This window comes from Vigna angularis, assembly GCF_016808095.1.
Source record: "Vigna angularis mitochondrial DNA, complete sequence".
NCBI classification, from domain to species: Eukaryota; Viridiplantae; Streptophyta; class Magnoliopsida; order Fabales; family Fabaceae; genus Vigna; species Vigna angularis.
The window spans coordinates 260001-282071 of NC_021092.1; the positions used below are offsets into that span (position 1 = coordinate 260001).

Below are 22071 nucleotides of genomic sequence, written 5' to 3' on the forward strand. Positions count from 1 at the left end.
GGGATGAATCCGATCTTGGAAGGCTTGAGGGAATAAGCGATGCCATCGATTTAGCTGTTGGAGTACGGGCATTAGTAGCAGAACTAGAGCGAAGGCCATGGCATTAGATTAGGGGAATGTTCTTTTAACGAATCCTAAGAAGAAGCTGCAATTGGAATGCTTTCAATGGCCAGAAGGAGTGAAAGCCCCTTTTATATGATTTAAGGTTAGGAGTTTCATTGTTAGCAAGATCCCCAGCTATAGAATCTGTTGTCGTCAACGTACTTCTTTCTGTTTCTCCCGGGATGGGAATAATAGCGTTATCTAATAAAGGAAGAGCCTACTTTCGTACTCAAGGGTTGAGACTGTCCTTCTTATGAATAGGTAGTCTCAGTACGCTAAGGAAGCTTGGTCTGCTTAGGGAGGGCGTAAAGCAGAAGACTTTGCTCTAGCTCAAGCCTCCCCCGATAGGGATAGGTACGAAGTTGCTGTACCGATAGGTGCTGCTGGAGAAGGAAAGAAAGAGAAAGATTACCGGTTGATCAAGTCACTTCCTACCTCTACTTATAGAAAAGAAAAGCAGAGACAGACAAGAAGATGCTGATCTCTTTTATTACGCTATTTCAATTCAAGTGTCCAGTTGTTGTGCTTAGAATCGATTCTTTCTTCTTCATTCAATAGGGATCAAACTATCTCTTTTTCTACCCGGTGACCGGCTTAGGCTTTGATTGAAGTTCCCAGCGTAAATAGAAAGGAGGAGATCCCACCACCCATTTCTGGGCGAGTTTTCCATCAAGCATTCAGGTACCACAACTGTCCTATTGATAAACAAGACAGCGGCGATACCGGTCGTGCCGACAGTCAGTACTCCACTACTCATTGGCGCCCTTTAGTTTAGATAGATAGGCCATCAGTCTGATGTCTAACGGTACATTGAGGTGTGTCATCCGGGGTAACCCCAGGAAAGACAAGACCTCTCCATGCTCGAGGTACGTGTAGTCGCTCGAGCGAAGTGAGAGGATTGAAGACGCTCGCCCGATAGGGTCTTTAGACTTAGAGCGATAGCGATAGGGGGAGAACTTCATGCCTTTCCTTCCTCGGCCTTAGGTATGAGTCACTCAGGCAAGGCCCATTTCAAATGAATTGGCAAGTAGCTATTAATAGATAGCCCTATTCTCAGGGTTTACATTTTTTAGAGGATATAGAGTGGAAGTCTTTCTCTATCCTACGCTATTCCCTGCGGTTGGAGTTGTAGTTGGAGAGTAGGTAATACGTTACAGATGAATCTCTATCCCTTTCTTCTGCCTTAGATTTCGAAGGCCTTGCTTCTGTCTGTAATTCCTTTAGTAGGTCGATACGCGCCAATAGGTAGGGTTAAGACGTCCATACGATCGAATGCAGTTCCTGTCAGTGAAAAAAGGGGGCTTGAAAGCGGAGTGGTTATAGGTATTCGATGGCGGTTTATTCCTTATCCTTTCTAGCCAGTGACATTCCTTCTACAACAAGCGATCCAGTTCCAGTCTATTCATTTCCAGTTGGAGTAGCTTCTCGCTTCTCGTGGCCCTTTCCTTTTCATGTGTAGCCTAGTCTCTGTGCGTGGATATCTTTGACTATGAAAAGAGCGCATTCGAGGCATGAATCCTCTTCAACTTCAAGGGGAAATATCCCGGTAAGGTATTGAGAAGGGATCGCCTTCTCTTACTGAACCACGGAATAGCGCGGGAAGTGCAGCTTTGCGTAGAAGTACGTGGATGTTATCGGGCAGTCGGGTAGGGAGGATCTTACGTTGATACAGGCAACCGGCCGACAACGCCCCGCGCAAGGCGTTGGGCAACTTAGGGTTTACTTCAACATCTCGATCAGTTCTATACCGGGACTGACAATACACACCATTGAGATCACCCAGGATTTGAACCTGAGTACTTCCCTGATGAGAGTAGATTCCATCAGTTCTCCCCAAAAAAGAAAGAAGTATATTGAAGTATATATAAGGCACCCAATCGAACGTATTCTCGGGAGACCGCTTTAGAAAGGCTTTTGACAGGCTGCTAAAAGAAATGCCTTTCTCGATGATTATGGAGTTGGAGATTCCTGTTCAATCGTTACCTCGTTTCATAGCCTATATCTCCGCTTTCACTGGTTTTCCTCTGCGCATAAAGCTGTTGGTCTTGCTGTGGCTAGCTTGTTTGGTGTATATGGCTAGTCAGTTTCTTATCTCGCCCACTGGTTTGTAACGACAGCGAAAGCTTAAGCTCTTTTATGGGGCATTGGGATTGCCCTTTCGCAAAAATACCACTTCGAAAGAGCAGATGTTGCGCTCTGATATTACGTCCCATGCGAATCTATTAGATGAGAGCGAAAACCAAAAAGAACAGCATTCAATATCAATCAATTTCAAGTCGTAAATCTATATCAATATAACTACAGGATGGAGGTCCTTTTTTTTGGCAGCAACTATTCCGTACCGACTAACAATGTCAAAAAAGACTAATACACAGCAGCCAGCTCATCAACGTAATTGAAAGAAAGGATTGTCGGTTAGATTCAAGGTATGCCAGTTGATTGATTCTACTCCACTTTCCAGATTGGCTTAGTGTTACATCTATCATTGGTGTATCTTTTTTTATATTATTCTATATATAAGAGAAAGTCACTATAGTGAGTGGTCTGCCCCTGTAACTAACAATAAAATAAGAGAAGAAAGCTGTTAACGTAGGTCGGATCAACGCGGCGATAAATGCTATCCGACTTTCATGATCGAATCGATTCCACTTTTCACTTTGTCGAGATTGGCTTGGTCTTCAGTGTAAAAAAGTGAAGGTTCAAGTACAAGATCGAAAAGAATGCATTGCATGAACATTGAGATGCCCAAGAGAAAAAGAAGGAGGGAAAGCGTCGTTTAGTTAGGAACGAAGATAGTTGACCGGTATAGAGAGGGTTTTAGCGGGTAGAGGACCGATAGGGCAGAGAAGTCGTCTGGTTATCAAAATTATGTATAGAAAGAAGATTCGTCTTGCTGAGCGCGGTAAATGCTTTTGACTTTTCCTCAAGTTGTTCTCTATCCGCTAGCACGCAGACAATAATAGGACAAATCAATATATGGCAAAGTGTGCAGCGAAGGTCAAGATACAATAGTGAGAACATTTTGAATAGTGCGTAGGTGGGCTCATTCCGAATTTCTGCATACCTTTCCTTTGTGCCGCCTTTTTTCCCATCCCATTCTTGACTTCTGTTGGTCAACAACCAACCACAACAAACAATCAAAACACTAGTCCTACTCCATCAGCTACAGGCTTTTCGGAGTGTCTGGAGGGAATTTGGATTTCTCATCACTATGTTTCCACTCCATTTTCATTACGAAGATGTATCACGTCAGGATCCGTTGCTCAAACTGAATCACGCCAACGTTATGGAAGTTCCTGGATCGTGTGAAATAAGAGTAGTACCAAAGGCACCCTATGATTTCATAATCAAAAATGGAAAATTGGCTATGGAGATTCCGCGCGGTCAGAAATTCATACAGACACAAAGGGGTTCGACAGGAAAGTCGTTTCGATCCAATCCATTCTTGGGGTCAAATAAAGAAAAAGGATATGTCAGTGACCTAGCACGACAAAGCACTCTCCGAGGGCATGGAATGTCTAATTTTTCGGTCAGAATCTCGACAGTAATGTCTCTGTTAGATTCTCCGGTCGAAATACGGGAAAACTCCATTCAATTCTCGATGGAAACGGAGTTTTGCGAATTCTCCCCGGAACTGGAAGATCATTTCGAGATCTTCGAACATATTCGAGGGTTCAATGTGACTATTGTCACTTCGGCCAACACACAAGATGAGACTTTACCACCGTGGAGCGGCTTTTTGCAAAAAGATGAGGGAGAAACTCAGTAAGAGATGTCGGAGAAGCGAAATATACGAGATAACAAACGCAGATTGCTCGCGGCTAAATATGAATTGAGACGAAAGCTTTATAAAGCCTTTTGTAAAGATTCCGATCTTCCTAGTGATATGCGGGACAAACTTCGTTATAAGTTGTCCAAGTTGCCAAGAAATAGTTCCTTTGCACGAGTAAGAAACCGATGTATTTCCACGGGTCGCCCTCGTTCCGTATATGAGTTCTTTCGAATTTCTCGTATCGTTTTTCGTGGATTAGCATCTCGAGGTCCTTTGATGGGCATAAAGAAATCGTCTTGGTAGCAACCGCCAAACCAATAGAACAAGGGTTAGCTCTGCAGCTGGTCCACAAGCAAGGTAAGTAGGTCCATTACCGGCCGGCTCCGGACCGAAAAGACCTAACGGAGTAATCCCTTATCTCGGATCGGAGATGCTATGCTAACGGGGCTGGAATCGAAGTGGGGGACCTATCTACCGCCTGTGTCTATCTCCTGTCAAGTATGCTCCCCAGACATAGACTACGTACAGGGTAGTACTCTTGGATAGAATATCACCGCGTGAACATAACATTAAGTTACGAATGTAACTCCCGAGGGATCGACCACTATTATAAATAAAGTCAGGCGGAGAACTGTTGTTCATTGGAGCGCCGGAGTGCGGAGGTTGTTCCCATCATGGAAGTCAGAGTGTGGGACTGAGCCTTCCGAGAAAAAAAAGTGCTGAGTTTCGTTGGAAAAACCAACGCAAATCAATATCATATTGACTTTATCTCGCCCAACTTCTAAGGATAGATAGAAAAGGTTGGAGAGAGTGACTTTCTTAAAATCTCTCCTTTCTAAAGCTGCGCAAGGCGGCCCCACCCCTCTTTTCCCCCCTTTCATGAAAGACCCTCGCCCGCCCCGCTTCCTATTCATTTTTGGGTCGGGACCCGAGGGCCTTTTTTTCTCAAGAGGTGATTTCGAGAATCAACCAACCGACAAATCCGTAGCCCAGGTGACTCACAGCCTCCCTCTCGCCCAAAGAAAATGGGATGAATTAAAAAAAAAGAAGCTTTTTGATTGATTCAGGGCGCAGCGAAACCAAATTCTTTCAAGGCAAAAGGGGGGCTTACTTACAATAATGGATTCTTTTTTTAAGTAGGGCCCCAGAACGAAAAAAAGGTGGGGGAACCAGAGTTGTCACGATAGGAAAGATCCAAAAATGACTATAAGGAACCAACGATTCTCTCTTCTTAAAGAACCTATATCCTCCACACTTAATCAACATTTGATAGATTATCCAACCCCGAGCAATCTTAGTTATTGGTGGGGCTTCGGTTCGTTAGCTGGTATTTGTTTAGTCATTCAGATAGTGACTGGCGTTTTTTTAGCTATGCATTACACACCTCATGTGGATCTAGCTTTCAACAGCGTAGAACACGTTATGAGAGATGTTGAAGGGGGCTGGTTGCTCCGTTATATGCATGCTAATGGGGCAAGTATGTTTCTCATTGTGGTTCACCTTCATATTTTTCGTGGTCTATATCATGCGAGTTATAGCAGTCCTAGGGAATTTGTTCGGTGTCTCGGGGTTGTAATCTTCCTATTAATGATTGTGACAGCTTTTACAGGATACGTACTACCTTGGGGTCAGATGAGCTTTTGGGGAGCTACAGTAATTACAAGCTTAGCTAGCGCCATACCTGTAGTAGGAGATACCATAGTGACTTGGCTTTGGGGTGGTTTCTCCGTGGACAATGCCACCTTAAATCGTTTTTTTAGTCTTCATCATTTACTCCCCTTTCTTTTAGTAGGCGCCAGTCTTATTCATCTGGCCGCATTGCATCAATATGGATCAAATAATCCATTGGGTGTACATTCAGAGATGGATCAAATTTCTTTTTACCCTTATTTTTATGTAAAGGATCTAGTAGGTTGGGTAGCTTTTGCTATCTTTTTTTCCATTTGGATTTTTTATGCTCCTAATGTTTTGGGCCATCCCGACAATTATATACCTGCTAATCCGATGCCCACCCCGCCTCATATTGTGCCGGAATGGTATTTCCTACCGATCCATGCCATTCTTCGTAGTATACCTGACAAATCGGGAGGTGTAGCCGCAATAGCACCAGTTTTTATATGTCTGTTGGCTTTACCTTTTTTTAAAAGTATGTACGTGCGTAGTTCAAGTTTTCGCCCTATTCACCAAGGAATATTTTGGTTGCTTTTGGCGGATCGCTTACTACTAGGTTGGATCGGATGTCAACCTGTGGAGGCACCCTTTGTTACTATTGGACAAATTCCTCCTTTTGTTTTCTTCTTGTTCTTTGCCATAACGCCCATTCCGGGACGAGTTGGAAGAGGAATTCCTAATTCTTACACTACGGATGAGACTGAGATGTGAAAAATTCTGACACCAATCATTTACGTATTACACCAAGAATGAATTGACAAGCGCATTCGTTTTAGAGTTGGCTATGTTGATATAGCTTAGAAAAGGGAAAAGAGAGTGACAGAACTGAAAAAATGACCTAAACACCCTTAAGAATCCATAGGGACGTGAGTCCCCTCTCCATGAAACAATACAATCCGTTTGCCTGTCTTGGTTGATTTCGCATATCTCTTGTTCTTGGGCAAGCTGCTCTTGCTCAAGTGGAATCAGTTGCAGTTGGCATATATAAATATAAAAAAGAAGTAGAAGATCCTGTCTTCTTTCTTGCTTTAATAAAAATGCATTTCAAATGGCCAGATGTGCTTCCTACCTGCGCCTCGATATGCTTACTAATAGGGCGTTCCCTTCTCCTCCCAATCCTCGTTGGTCCTTTTGACATAAGATTATCGGCCGCTTAAGAGACTATCTATCTCTTTCTTTAGACGCTATATCTTTAGAAAACTCGAAGAGTGACTACTGATTTCTGCTCGTAGTTCCTCTCTCCTTAGTGTACTCGTGGGACTCGGTAGTGTGCTCGTGATACATCGCGCAAGAGCGCTTACAGCAGCTCGTAGCTATTGTATGCATGGGAGTGATGATATATTGATAGCACGAGCTAGCCGATTCGGATGGAGAGGAAGGTCAGTTCGGGCGGGTATCCCCTTTCAATGGAGGATCCCGCAGGAGGTCAACCTGCTGCCAATCCTGCAGAGGAACGTGAATCCTCAACCTTTTCCGAAGCGAGCGTGAATCAGCAGCCTGTGATTCCCGAACTGGAACCTACGCTTCTCGATGAGAACACCCGGCGAGCAGAGCTCGCTCTTCGATTGAGGTCGAATTGGTGGGGGATAGCTTATAACGAGCGAATCCTCGACTCCTTCGTCCGGAGTCAACTGGCCATAGAAAGGCATATTGAGGCCGCACTTGTGGTGGACGGGTATTCCCCTAAAGTTGTCTTGGAAAGAAGACATCTGATTCGGGGCTTTCTTTTCTATCCGGAGGGGCGTGCGCTTAGGGAAGACACTTACGCGGGTTATCTAAGCAAAATGGCCCCTTTGGGTACAAGGCAAAGCGTTCCCTATCAGCGGGTGATCCGAGCCGTCCAGAACTATGATCTCTTTTTAGATTAGATATTCTCTTTTTCTTTCAATAGCCAGGATGAGCACTCCACTACTAGTTTAGTCGTTGACAGGTCTACTCTCGGATACAAAGGTTCTATGTTCAAGCAATTGGGCCAACTTTCATTGGATCCTTCCGAAGTAGGCGAAGGTCGAGTTGCTGACCTGAACGCTTTGGCTCTTTTTGGTAAGTCTTCTCGGAGGGAGTAAGAACCTTTCTTTTTGAGCCGGCGCGGAGACCTATGGTCTCCATTCCGCCTTATCTTTGCTCTCTGTCGGTGTGAAGTTGCTAGCATAATCTGGTAAGCGAGCTCTACTATATATGGATATGGATACTGCCCTCTGCTGTTAGCGGTTTCGTTTGGTTGTCCTTTCCGTTTTGTTATTTCCATTAAAGCAATCCTGTTCGAGCGGGTCTAGGTCTAGTTGAGACTGAAGTCAATGCCCCTATTGTAAGTAAAATGGCGAAAATCATATTCTAATTATAGAAGTCGTGTTCCTGATTGTCGCTACTGCGGGTAAGAAGATCTTTTTCTGCCTAGTCTTCCTAGTTGATCCTTAGTCCGGGATGCCAGCCTTTAAAGTAAAGAAAGTAATTGGTTCAGTTCCTTCTTTCTGATCCGCCCTAAGGTGCTCCCTCTATCTCCGCACTATAGGACAGGAAGGTTCTCTCTTCTTAGGTGCTGGCTTTCGCTTTCCCATAACAAAATAACAAGGATTTTGACGACCGGCCCTAGAGTACCGCAAGGGAAAGATATTAGAATTCGCTGTAGGTGGAAGCCAAGGACCGATGGAATACATTCTATGTCGCTCGCCCTGCTTTCTAACCCAAAGTAAAGTGTACGCCGGGCAGGAAGTCGAATGGTGCAGGTGGATGTACTTATAGTATAACTGTCGTTGGAAGGGACTTCTCGTACTTCAGGCACTCCAGAGGTTTGTTTTTCAAAGAGTGAGAACATGTGAAACAACAAAGAAAATTAGGAATGGAAGGTGGGTGCCCTCTATATCGGGGGTTGATTCTAGCTAAAGCTAAAATATCTAAAACGAATAGGTAAGGGAACTGCATCTTTCACAAATGTACCAACTGTCGTGAGTTGGGCGGAGGACCTGGGGCAGTCGCTACGTAATAGACTTGAAACCGAGCGGGAACATGGCTGGGAGTAGCTTTTAACAGTGCTGGTCTACCCCGATTTACCCATTGAGAGGGACTGAAAGCCTTGGTTTCGCCACCCCTGTTTCATGAGTAGAGCTCCATTGAGAAAGACCTTGGTGATTGGCCAATTCCATCGAGATACGTAGGTCTTTTCATGGCTTCGTTCGTTCGATAAAGCACTTAAACCTAAAACAAAGAGGAAGATTTTTGAAGTTGAAGGTTGGAGCGAGGGTCCTACAAATAAGACAGACGGATTGGAATACCAAAACGATCTCAAACGGTAGGTAGAGGTACCTGGGACAGAATAGCGTCCGAGACTCAACAAGCGAGAAAAGCGCAAGCATCCATCTTGCGATGGCTTTCACCTTGCCCGTATAGAGGTATGGAGGTTGGGTATTCTGGTATTTAAGTTATGCCTTGCTGATTCTTCCCTAACCCCAAGCATGGGAAGTAATCCATCTTCCTCATGATGTTAGCCACTGCGTGATTTGCATATGGGTCAAAGTCAAGACCAATGAGCTCCTTACTCTCCACATGGTAAAAAACCTGAACTGTGTCGAAATCCAACCCGGATAAAGCGGTAAAAAAAAGAAGCCTCGGGTTGGATTTCTAGTACTGGTGCATTATTAACCTTGCCATGTTTTCCATGCAAATCCCTTGGATGGTTACCACCGAAGTTCCGAGGGGGAATTGAAGTTTCTGGTGCACAGAGGATGGCACCGCTTTGGTTTGGTGCAACCACAGTCTGCCAAGTAACAGATTCAAACATGCAGGCTCGATGAGATTGAGTACTGTAAAGTGGAGGAACTCATATTACTTGGAAAGGGATTTTCATGCTCTCCCGATCATGCGGTCCAATGCTCACATCCAAGGTGGCTACACCTAATACCTCTCTTTTGGTATTCTCATATGCCCTAACAATCAGGTCTGAAGGAGTGAAATCTGATGCCTCAAGCCTCAGACAGCTTGCAACCTTTAATGGACAGACATTCAAAGCTGAGCCATTGTCTATGAGTACCTTTGGGCTTACTTTGTAGGGCTTTCCACAAGCCATTACTGTAATGTACAGTGCCTTGTTGTGATCACTTCCACCTTCAGGTAGGTCTTTGTTGAAGGTAATGGCGGCTGTCTTGGTAGCATTCATCAATGTTGCCACCAATGTTTCTGGCGAAGTATCACTAGGTACTTGGCACTGATTGTGTGCTTTACTCAAGGCTTGGCGATGGTGGTATGAGGACTGTATAAGACTCCAGATCGAGATATTAGCTTGAGTCTTTTTTAGTTGTTTGAGGATAAGATCCTCTTCTGGCGTTGGATCAAGCTTTCTTTTCTCGATTGGTGGAGGAAGAGGACTGTCAGGGACAGGTCCTTGGTACTGCCTTCCACTCCTAGTGATGGCATTGATGCAGTATTCCTCAAGAAAGTCGTTGAGGTCAAGCACCATACAATCATTGTCACTAGGTGCTGGTAAGTAATCTAAGTCCATTTTGTCTATGAAGAAATCCCAGTCTATGGTCATGGCGTCAGTAAACTCATCCCAGTCCATGTCTATGTCCATATCTTCCTTCTGACGGTCTTGTTCTTCAAAACCTGGACCCCATCCCGTTGGAATGATGGATTCCAATGGTATGCTCGCATGAGGTGGTGCAGTGTAGAACACCTTATAGTTGTTCAATTTGCCCGAGGGCTGTCCCAGTAGATCCTCTACCCTTTCAGCTTCCTTTTCTTCAGGATTGATTAGGTAGGTATAGTCCATATCATCATCATCCTCGAGGTAGTTGATGGTAGCCTCGTGCTTAGTCAGTGGATTCGCAGTAACACTTGACTTAGGTGATGGTGGAATTCTTGATCCATTATCTAGAATATCCTGGACCACTCTTCTGAGAGTTCGACACACAACAGTATTGTGCCCTTTGGCTTGATGGAAGTCACAGTATTCCTCAAGCTTTGTTCCTATGGCTTTCGATTCTGGATTCGGAACAGGTTTGAGAAGTCCTTTGCTAGATGCTATCTTGTATACCACGCCCAGTGGGGAAGATATATTGCTGCGTAATGACCGTACCCTAAAGACTATGTACATCTTAACTGAACAAGTACTAACACTAAGAGAGTCACCTGTGCTCAGACAAAGGGACTAGGAATATAGATAATGGTTTATTCTTGAGTCGTATCCAGAAGGCATTATATCGCCATAGGACTACCTTGTTAGAGGTAGTGCCTATCTATCCCTTGTCATAGCAGGCCTCATCCGTTAAGGCTAAGACGTGGATGCACTCTAGGGCGCGAACCTTTTCTTTTTTTGAAACTAAAAACATAAGATGATAGGCCGAAGTTGGAAATGAAAGGTCCCGAGGTCCATAAAACAAAGGCATTATAAGCCCAATTATCCGCCTTAGATCAGAATTATGACCTAAACGCGTGTATAGTGCTGCACGACTGGTAAGATAAAGGAGAGCCTTCCAAGTGTGCATCAGACTAGTAAATAGATTCACTACCAGCTAAGCTAATAGGATGGTGGCATAGCAAGGAAGTCCCCCTCAGAGAGGTGGGCTGGGTATGAGCGAGTCGAGACCATGGATACGACCTTCTCAGTAGATCGCCAAGGTGAGACTCTTGAATCAAAGGTAGACAGCCTAAGAGGCTTCATTCCAAGGGGCAAACAGTAGTTTATTCAAGAAGATCTGGGCCCCACAGCCTAATAGAGTAGAGCGCAGAAGACTTTCCCAAAAGATTGTTTTCTATTAGTAAGAGAATCTCAGAAGCTAAGCTTTGAAAAGGCACTGCTCTAACCGGCGTATGTGCCTAGATTAGGTAGGACTAGCTGCTTAACCGGCCACTTGACTCTTTCCTACCCCTATGGGAAGCATGAAGGAATTCTTCTATGACTCTAGGCGAAAGGCCATGGATCACTCTTACTATAGAGAAATCCTTTCATTGAACTCCTCGTACTAAAACCTGTCCTACACCATGGACTCTACACTACATACTTGATTTACTGGCTTAGTAGACCGACACCAATGTGCTAATTCTTTGATTGGTAATGGTATGTTTTGTACGTGGATACCACGAGGTTTAGTAATTGATATGGAACAACAGACTGAAAGTCTTGAACGTTCTACGAGGACCGATCTATCTTCTGCTCCGTAGGTACATGTTAGGGCGCTTAAAAGTTGTTTCATTTCAATTTAAAAACGGGTGTTTATTAGCGGCATTGGCTTGCGCCGAATTTGCTCATTAAAAAATCTTCTTCAATGTCTGAAGTTGCAATTGTACTTTTTTTTTTCTCTGGCTACTGATTGATACATAAATACCTTTTCCAAAGCAACTCGCACCGCACGTCGCGAGCAGTGGGTTGCCCTGTTTTGGCTTACTAAGTCACGTGTAAGGCTTGCATATTGGAGACTCTTATCAGTCAGTACAAAGCCAGCCAGGCAGAAGAAGAAGGATTCTCTTCGAGGTGTCCATCCGTGCCAATCAAAGAAAAAGAAAGAGTTCAACCCACTTGAAAGAGGAAAAGTACCGGAAAGTACGGATTCGGGTTCATCCCTCAATAAAGCACTACTTGAAGGATAGATTCAACCATACGCCTAGATCGGAAGGAGTACGCTCTAAGAGCAGCTTTCCCCGTTCTTACCTATGCATTCAAGCTCACCTAACTTGGTTCTAGTGTTGTGACTGGTACTCTACCAAATCAAGAAATTATTGGATTGGTTGCTTCTGAGAGAGCAGCTCTTCCGACAGCTCGTATTCATCCCTTCCCCATGAGGACAATCAGCCCCTTGCTTTCATTTGAATATTGGCCCTCGCGCTTCACGGCTAGATTGGAGTAACTCATAGCTAGGGCTTTCTATTTCAGAAGGACGGCTTCTACTCCACTGAGCTCATCGCCCCTTTCTATCCCTTGAGTGAGGTTGAGGTCAGAATTCTCTGATTGAAAGAAAAAAAGGAATCTCTCTTACAAGGGCAACGGCTGGGAAAGACAAATCCCTTATCTATCTTTTATTGTCTCAAAGAAATCCATTCCGGAAGCGGAAGGTCGGCTTGGCCTTGCGTAAATCAGATATCTTGTCCCAGGCTACTCTCTTCCCTTCTTCGTAGGGTACGCTCCCAAGAAGATCAGGTGAGCCCGAAGACCGAATCAATGTAACTTACACTTTTCTTTGAATTGAGGCTGTTATAGAGGCAAAGGCTTTTGCAATTCCAGAGGGCTCTCCCTGCAGGCTCAATGTATGCTATAGCTCCATAAAGTGTGAGTTTGGCCTCAGGATAGAGAGAAAGCTGTGAGTTCTCGTTGTCCTTCGACCCCTTCCTTTGGCCACGTCTACCATTTCATTAAGTAAGTTCGGTAGCTAGGTCAAGACCCAGCCGTCACATCAAGATCGTCAAATATAGATGCTCACCAACGGCTGAGAAAGTGAAGCCGTTTGGCAATTCGTAATACTCACCAAAGCGTTCCTTGAACAGGGTTTCTAGTCAATAATATATTGAATATCTCAGAGCATCAAATGCTAAAGTAAGATCGGGGTCGGGTCGAGGCAAATTGAATAATGGTAAAGGGCGCCGCCACCACAGAGCATAAATGACTACAACTGCCAGAGGAAGTAAATAAGAATAATCATTGAAAAAGAAGTCCATCTCATAACAAATCCAAATTCCCTCCATCAAGAGATTCCTGCACGGAGTAGTTAGTATAGAACTAACTATAGATGTGGTTGGTTGTTGACCAACAAACAGAAAGGGAGAAAGATGCACAAAAGAAAGGATTGAAGAGCTTAGTGTGAGAAACAAAGGATAAGGAAAAAGGGCGACTTCAAGTAAAGCAATCAAAGAGAATGAGTCAGAAATGAAAATGAGTTCTCATTCTCGTAAGACTCCAAGACGATGCCCCCAATTCGGATTCGAACTAATGTTGCCTATTTATTAGAGCTTCAAGAGCGTGACTCTTCTTTATACATACACAATTGACAGTCTACAAATTTTCCACAAGGCATGCAGGCGAGGAAAGCTAGCCTATGTGGCATACCTTTCATCCGCTACTTTCTTCTCTTATGAAATTTATAGTTAGATGAACAGATCGCTTCTCAATGAAGTCGTAATCTTATATACGATACCACCAGACGCGCCCCAGCTTCAAGCGAGCTCACCCTATGGACCTTGCTGAACTAGATTCCCTGCTAGCGAGAGCGGCTTATAAAGATAAAGGAGCACAAACAAGGGTTGTTTAAAAATGAACAGATAAGCTAACGCACTACTTATTTGATGCCTACTAGCAATGCAACTACTCCTGATAAATACTCAAACTTAACTAGTTGAAGCTAAGGGCCTGCCTTCCCAGCTACTGAGGGAAGTGGCAAAGGATCCACTGGATTCATCACTTTATTCATATTAGATAGAGAGAGAATCCCACCCGGCCTAGCATCACAGTATGAACAGCTCTGTCCGAGGGGCAAGAGTCTCTTTTTTGCTCTGAATTGGCTCTTTGCCGGTGAGGTGAAGAACATGAATTCGGTAATTCGAACATTGCATTGGGCCCCATAAGCGGCTAATATACGAAGGTGAAGGGGCAGGGAAGTAGTTCTCCATACGTAGTTTCTGAACTGACTCTTGTTGCTACGGTGTCGTTCCATCAGCCACCACTACTTGATGAGCAAGAGACAGAGGCGGTGCTTTGTCAGCTTTGGACTATCAATCCGGTTCCGGAAAGCAGTACTGATCCCCGGACCATGATAAGGCGCGTGTAAGGCAGCTAAGCGAGCTGGGGTTGAGTCCTCAATGGATATGGGGCGCGGAAAGCAGTCTCTGTCTGTTAATAAGAAGCTGTCATCTCGAAATGAAAGATTTCTCGTTTGTCAGTAGTCAATTCCTTAAATACCACCTGCGGATAAGAAAGGATCAGCTGCAAGCTTCGATCCGAGAGTCTGACGGACTTAGACCGGTGTCAAGGGATCAGCTCTTTAAAGCAAGAAGTTCTTCCCCGCGCATAGACCACAAAGTGGAATCAACCTCTTCCCGACCTACTTCAATACTAAGATTTCCCATTTTTCCTTGATGCAGGAGAAAAAGCTTGCAGGCCCCTTGGCCATAGCTTTCATGCAACCCAAACCATAGCTCTTTCCGTTTATGATAGGCCGAGTCGAGTTGTAGTTTGTGCTTACGCCCGGGAAATGCTTCTTTCCGAACTGTCCTTCCGGCATAGGGGATAAAAAAAGTCAACATCTGCACTTGACATCTTTCTTTTGTCTTTGATTCAGCTCTCCGCTTGCTGGCTTGTGCATTCTACTGTTCTCTAATCTTCCGCCATGCTACTCTGGGAAGCGTACAGAAGGCTTTTCTTATCAATTTGTCCTATCACTCTCAGAGCGATGGGTCGTGCAATATAGAATCCTGCCTACGGTTGGTCCTATGGGAATCAATCCTTTCTCTCTTGGGCTCTCATGCCCCCTCGGTCATTAAGTAGCTGAAAAGGCAGGCTAAGACTAAGACGGTAAAAATACATTATAGGTTCCCTCTTTTCCGACCCGGTTATTTTACATTCCATACATAGGCTGGCTAAGGGGGGTTTCTAGCTCTTCTCAAAAGAAGACCTCTTCTAGTGCTCCTGTCCCCAATGTTTTACCCAATTCATGACTACTGAAGCTGGTTGGCTTAGGTCTCGCCTGTCCTAACCCCCGAGTCTTTTTTCTATTCCCCCGCCTTCCCTTGCTAAGGACAACCTCGCTCCTATCCCATGACCCAAGGCATTGGATGCGCCATAAAACTTCATGACCCACTTATCGATTCCTCCTATTCTACTTTCGCGATAGAGGCGCCACCTCATCAGGAAATTCATCGGCTCATAATCATCAATTGCCTTATATGCTAGATAATCAGCAAGTGCGCTTCCTTTTATTGCTGTCCGAGTGACATAGACTACGTCGTATTCGGACAGTCTTGCCATCGAGCGATTCTCCAAGGCTTTTCGAAGCAGAGGATTCCACATCCGGATCGGGGAACTGTAGCTTATATTTTTTTAGATAATTGATACGTCTCTCTTGGTAGTTAAGCCTTTGTGGCGGCTAGCTCCCCTTCATTTTACCAATTCAAAGACTGGAATTAGATTGACTTTAAGGACAGCTTGAGAGGAAAATCCCAAGTCAGCCCACGTTCGTCTAGAGCGAGTTACATACCTGGGGACGCAGCGGAAAGTACGTAGTTCGCTGGTAAGCAGCTAATTCAAACTCTTTTTCACTCATATAGGGCATCCGATGCTAATCCAAGGTTGACGATATTCTCCTTATTTGCTTTCCCGGGAAATATCTAACTCTATTTTTGGCCGCTTCTCTTTCATATAAGTAGCTACGTTCCTTGTCATCGTCTATATTTGATAGTAAAAAAGGTAAGGCTCAGGGCAGAAATGAGTAGATTTTCGTCCTCTTCCATCAATGTGGGAATACCGTAGACAGCAGAGAAGATTGCATCGATGGGACGAAGGAATGGATAGTCATATTCAAGCTATCCCAATTCACGTATTATAGGAAATCCGTTCTCACTATGAAGTAAGTAGAGCTTACGTTCTAAGAATAAAATGGTATTTCGCACCTTGCCCAGCATTATATAGATGTGGAGATTTTACTTTTGTCCCCTTGCTTGGGGATGTATTGGACTTCAACATGAGCCCCCACCTACGTTATGCCAACCACCTGTTGCCACTCAACAGAGTCACTGTGGACTTCCAATGGCACCAGCAGATAGCAGAATGACTCTTTGAACGGAACGACGTAATAAAGGAACTAGCTGCCGAACGAGATGAGGATCAAAGAAAATCGAACTAACTGTGATAAGCAAAGTGGTTCATTTGACCATCAGCAGAAAGAAGTAAAGATAACTCTGGGATCTTCGACTAGCGATCCATGCTTTTCGCCCCAATCCCAAGAGGTATAGGAGGAAAGAGCTGGTTCTAGGAGAACATAACATTGAGGGCAAAAGAGTCTTGCCCATTCATTATAGGAGTCACTCCATTCATGGATTCCATCCTGGATAGGGCTTTCTTGCTCCGAACTCTTGTATAAAACACCATGTCGGGATCCCCAGGCGAAGTTTTCATACCAAATAAGGGTTCTTCCGATAAGCGAGTAACGAAATTCTTTGCAACAGAGAGCCTCAACAGCAGCTCTTAACCCAAACTTTTTTTGAAAATCAATAAGCCCGTCATCTCCGGCATAAAACCGGATAAATTGAGAGGGATGGGAAAAGCCCTTAGTTGTACTTTACGGCAACCCAATCAGGTGATATTCTCCTAGGTGAAATGGGAACAACTGGTGAGAAATGAATTGTCACCCTCCCTATGGTCTATGTGCTTCTTCCTGCATGTGTTTAAGTTCTCTTAATGAATCTATAGACCGGAATGGTTGGATCACTTTGGAGTGTGCCTGATAGATTCACCGATCTGAGTGTGGTATCTTCAATTCCTATAGGATTTGGGCTTAATCCTTAGAGCACTCAGAAGATTGGGATCCTAGGCACATGGCCGTAAGGTGCCGAGCTTATCTGTAAATACTTTATCTGAGAGGAGTGTGTGTGTGGCATTTCCGCTTTGTCAACAGAACATGGTTCTTAGAAAAAGGACTTAGTTAACTAAACTAAGTTACTTACTAGATAAATAAATGCTTACCTTATTCTTAGAGAAAGGGGGAGGTTCAAGTCCAAAAGAAAAGAGACCTTTGCTGATGCTTCTTACAGGAAGATACATATCATAGCCGAACTGGATGGCTACTATGCTACTGCTGATCGTAGTATAGTAGGCTTACTGAACTAGCTACTTCTGTCTTGTACAGCTATCTGATGCTATGCTTATCACAGACTGATTGTTTCTCTATTCAGAGACTAGCGGAATCCTTCTGTTACCGGATTTCGGGACCAGACAGCTTTCTTACCGGCTCGGCAGATATCAATGCTCCTGATGTCTGGATTGCTTGCTAATGCCCGGAAGAGAGTGATAGCCTGAAGTCTGATAAAAGAAAGAGCCTTTCATAGAAGAGATAGAGATAGGTCCTTGGCTATAATAGCTAATAGGCTCGGCTCGCTACTGACTGATGACTTTCTTTCACTAGGTATGATACTGCGGCAAGGGATGAATCAAGAAGGGAAGAAGGGCTGTCTTAGCCTCTGACTCCACATCCGTAATAAGCCCAATATCGAATCTCCTACTCGTAAAAATAAGAGAGTATGACTTCGTACCTCTCCTTTCAGTCTAGTGACTTCCTTTTGGGATAGTACCCAGGAAAAGGATGTCAAGACCTCACTCTAATATGGAATGTAGGCTAGGTCAATCAACTTCATTCACCCGAAGGAGGGAGGAAGTTAACGAACACTAACACAAAGAAGGCAGAGACGGGGTAGGTAGTGTGTCAGGAGAAAAGAAGACTGTGCCCGAACATAAGGATTTGCTGCTCGCTACGCCCCTTACTCTTATCCCGGATAAGGTCTCTTCGTTTTTCTCCTTTCTACAAGAACTCATTTTCATTTCGAGATGCGAAGAAAATAGGAGACTTTTCTTTTAGGATCTCTACTTCCTTAATCAAAGTGTGGAAATTAGCCTTCGTAAGGCCGACGCCTAAACCTTAATGAATATGAATAAGGAGCGAAGCGGAAAGACTTTCAAAGAATTCCATTTCCTTTCTAAGCAAGCCAGACTTATGCAAATAAGCGCATCGTATTTGAAATGTTCTCTTGGTGCCAAAAATGTTATTAACTGTAAAAAAGAAATACCCTTTCACGACCGCAGAGGAATTCATTCTTCTTCCTCTCTTCGGAGAGCCCTTTCGCTCGCGTGGGCGTAGGAAAGATCAATTCCCAGTCGAAGGTCAAATCCTAGTAAGACGGACTTTGTTGCAGCAGATGAAAGCTGCGAATAAGAGAACTGCGACAAGAGCGCAATTCTTGCCCCTTCTAACTCCAACCCTGACAGTGAGACCAGTCGAGCCATTTCATACCTGTCTATATTCCCTATAAGTCGACTTTGTACTCGCTTCGGTCGAGCAACTACGTACCTCTTCTTGGCAGTCGAGTAAGAGGAAGTAAAGCTGACACCAATATTGAACTTATGCATTTCTCTTTCTTTACATAGAGGCGATTCTTCCTTAATACCTTAAGGTAAGGTCCGGAGGTGGCCCTTACGAATGGTGCTCGGGATGCACCGTGGACTGAGATTGTAACTAAACCGACTCAAATAACGAAGACCTATGACTGAACTGGTCACTTGACTGCTAAACCGAGGATGTTGACTGGGTTGCAAGCAAAGACTAGGTCATTGCACATACAACTCTTATTGGTTTGGTTTTCACACAACTCTGCTATCAGAATAGGTCAATTGGTATGAAACCGAAAGCCTAACCTGGACTACTAATGGCTTCTTCTCTTGTTATAGGAAGCCCAGGTTCAAAGTCTTCTTTATGTTACACGTAGCAACTCTTCTTGTTCAATCCTTTAATCGGAACGACGAGAGAGTGACTAAGCCGAAAAGGTAGAGCGGGAACTGGGTTCATCGATGACCTCAAAACCAGTAGCAACCCTAGCTTAGCCTCTTTCTGAGCGCTGTGCTCTATCTCCTCTCTTCCCTACAGCACCCTTGCTTGAGTGCTATGCGCGCGATTGCTTCCTTATATAGCTAGCTTCTTTGTTTTCTTTGATAAGTATCTCCTTACTAGACTAGCTTCTTTGAGAGAGAAGGTTCCCCCCTTTCTTACTACAGGGAATGGGATAATGAGGAAACGAGAATCAGAAGGTTTGGTGAATAAGAAGGCAGAGGCAAGCGCAGAAGGGAAGCAAGAAGAAGGAAATATGAAAGAACCCTTCCAGTTAGATAAGCTGCTGTAGGAGCTTGCTAGGGAAAAGTCTCTCCTGGTTATGTTGCATAACTAATATCCAATTTCACGGAATCCCTTAGTTCAAGGGCAAGCAATGAAAGGAAGCTAGGTCTTTAATGAGGTGATCGTAACAGATTAGTGATGAATCCAATCACGGAGCTTGAAGCCTAGATAGAAAGAAGACTTGAATGGAAAAGGGCAAGTCGTTAAACCGAAGTTCCTTCCTATGTCTCCCTCAGCGAGGGTTTGTGCGGTCTTCAAAGCGGCAGGATTAAATCCTATACCTGATAGCAATCCGCCCCGATACGATAGTGACTTGATCTAATAAAGGGAGCTTTAGTTGAATCATTTCCAACCTAACCCTCTATTTCCTCGGATGAGGTCTCGCTTATTTTCTAAGATTTCCTGCTTCGAGTGAGTTCCACCCAATGGTATCCCACCAATCTCTTCCATCTTCACCCAATCCAGAAGGACTTGAACCCAATAGAGCAGAATGGCTAATTCCATCAATCGAAATGAGGAAAGTCCTGTTCTTTTACACGGTATGAACTAGAACATAGTTGGAAAGCCAATCTCGAGATCAACCTTCCACAATCCAATCTATATGCTGAGGTATCCCCGCAAGCAGTACAACTATCCTCCCGTCCTACCAATCTTCCTAGTGAGGATCAATTCACTGGCTTGGCTTGCTCTATTCCGCACTGAGGAAGCTGTGAAAGATTGAGTTTATTGATTAGCCTGAACAGGAGATCATATCTTATCTTAGTGATCAAAGCCGTTATGCTTGATGAGGATTTATCCCCTTATCTGACTGGTGGTTCTAACCTGATATCTATCATTGAGTCGGGATCAGAGTTCACCCGCTTGCCCTAAGGCTGAATGCCCGAGTAAGGCAAGCAACAGGAGTGCAGAGAAAAGGAAGGAGACCTGGTGAAACTCTCTTCCATGTCTCTTTATCTTATAAAAGATATTGTAAGAGCACGGTAAGTGGTCACACCTGCCAGCTGACCTTCATTGTAGACTCTTTTTTATTGGGGAGGAATGAAATGCTACCAATCTAAGAGGGCCTTGTTGGAAGAAAGGGATAAGGTTTGCATCGTCGCTAGCGAATTCCGTCCAGTAATGGAAGTAAAGAGGTGATAACGCTAGCTTCAAGACTGCAACATCTGGTCATAGCCAAGCCATTGTCACTTAGCGCATCCGAAACTCTCGTCCATAGAGATGGCTTCTCTCGGCTATCAAAGTGAGTTGGCATTCTTCAAAGCCGGAGAAAGCCAGTGAGGTTCCAACTCCGCCGGAGACTTGCTTGATCAGATTGAGCCTTGCCCAGAAAGTGGAAAGATGCTTTATTCCAACAAGAAAGGGAAGGGCAGAGGGGATAACTTACTCGATCAGCATAAGCAATCCATCCCACCGTAGTCACAACACAAGGTAAACATAGGGAAAGAACTTTGGCATTCCTGCTTCCACATCACATCTTTATCAATTCAATTACCGAGTTGCTTTCACTCCTCTTCCCCAAAAACTGGAACTTGCTCTTAAGTTAAGCTATAGTACTTTCTTACCTATTCTTAATTAGTAGTAGAAAGTTATACTCTTAAAGAATTTATAAGATAAGTTACTGGCTACACAGACTAGATTGACTGCCACTGACTGGCTTCCTTAGGAAAGAATGATAGAATACCAGAGGTAGTAAAAACTAGACCATGCCTCTATGATGCCAAGAATTCGACTGAGGGGCTTGGGGAGGCTTAAGATGAATGAGGCCGAAGAAGGTTCAACTAACCCTTAGATTCGGGAATAGGAAACTAGCAGTAAGGGTATTACGCTTCAAGAGAAGTGGAACTCACTCGAATAGAGAGAGTCTAGGCTCACTCACAGGTCAAGGGCTAGTATAGCAAAGAGGCTTTCAATTCCCGCAAAGCAAGTGGGAAAGAAAACTCATTTCCGTGAGCATGAAACTCCTGTATGGTCTTTACCGCTTGGGAACCTCAAAGCTGCTCTATGGCTCGCTGGAGTTAAATCAAGTGATCATATTCAGCCTTCTTCGGCTGATGAAAGTACTAACTTCCCTTGAGACTGAGATTTTGGTTTTCAGTTAAATTGTCATATATTCTTACCCTGAATGGAAAGGCATTCTGTATCTTTATGAAGTTAACTAAATCGATTAGGTCATACTACTGGTCGGGTACTTAAACTTCAGAATCGGCTCTGTCGCTTCTAGCTTGCAGTAAAGTTGCCTACCCGCAAACCCTGCCCTTAGGACTAGGTTGGAAACTCCCAAGAGGATGGAATGAAACTGGCTTGAAAACGGGCTTGCTCACTCGCTTTCAAGACGGAAGAATGAAAGGTTTTGCCTTGCTTGCTGCTTGCTTACTAGAAAAAGCGGTAATCTGGCTTTATATTCATTCTCAATCTTGAATTCCTAGTTAGAACTAAGAAACCAATGCTTTCCTCCTTTTCGCCAGAAAGCCCTCTTTCAGCCTTAAACCCATGTAGGATGGGATAGTCACACTCAAGCAGTGATTAGCGATTAGAGGAATATATAACTATGCAACAGCGGATATGCCTACTTTCGGATTCACTGTAACAAGCCGTTTTTCCACTTGCTTTGAAAACCGTCCTCTTAGTTGTAAACTAGTCTGAGAAGGGTCAACGTAGATAACATTAGGC

At 44.2% G+C, this 22071-nt stretch overlaps 3 protein-coding genes across 3 annotated transcripts; all 3 read left to right on the forward strand.

Moving 5' to 3' along the window:
• The first annotated feature begins 3313 nt into the window (after positions 1-3313).
• Positions 3314-3871, forward strand: rpl5 (ribosomal protein L5). Its single transcript has one exon. The coding sequence runs from the start codon at positions 3314-3316 to the stop codon at positions 3869-3871; it is 558 nt and encodes a 185-aa protein (YP_007889799.1).
• A 3-nt stretch (positions 3872-3874) lies between these two features.
• On the forward strand, positions 3875-4177 carry rps14 (ribosomal protein S14). The gene has a single exon. It carries the CDS (start codon positions 3875-3877, stop codon positions 4175-4177), a length of 303 nt encoding a protein of 100 aa, YP_007889800.1.
• An 897-nt stretch (positions 4178-5074) lies between these two features.
• On the forward strand, positions 5075-6256 carry cob (apocytochrome b). Its single transcript has one exon. It carries the CDS (start codon positions 5075-5077, stop codon positions 6254-6256), a length of 1182 nt encoding a protein of 393 aa, YP_007889801.1.
• Positions 6257-22071: the final 15815 nt, after the last annotated feature.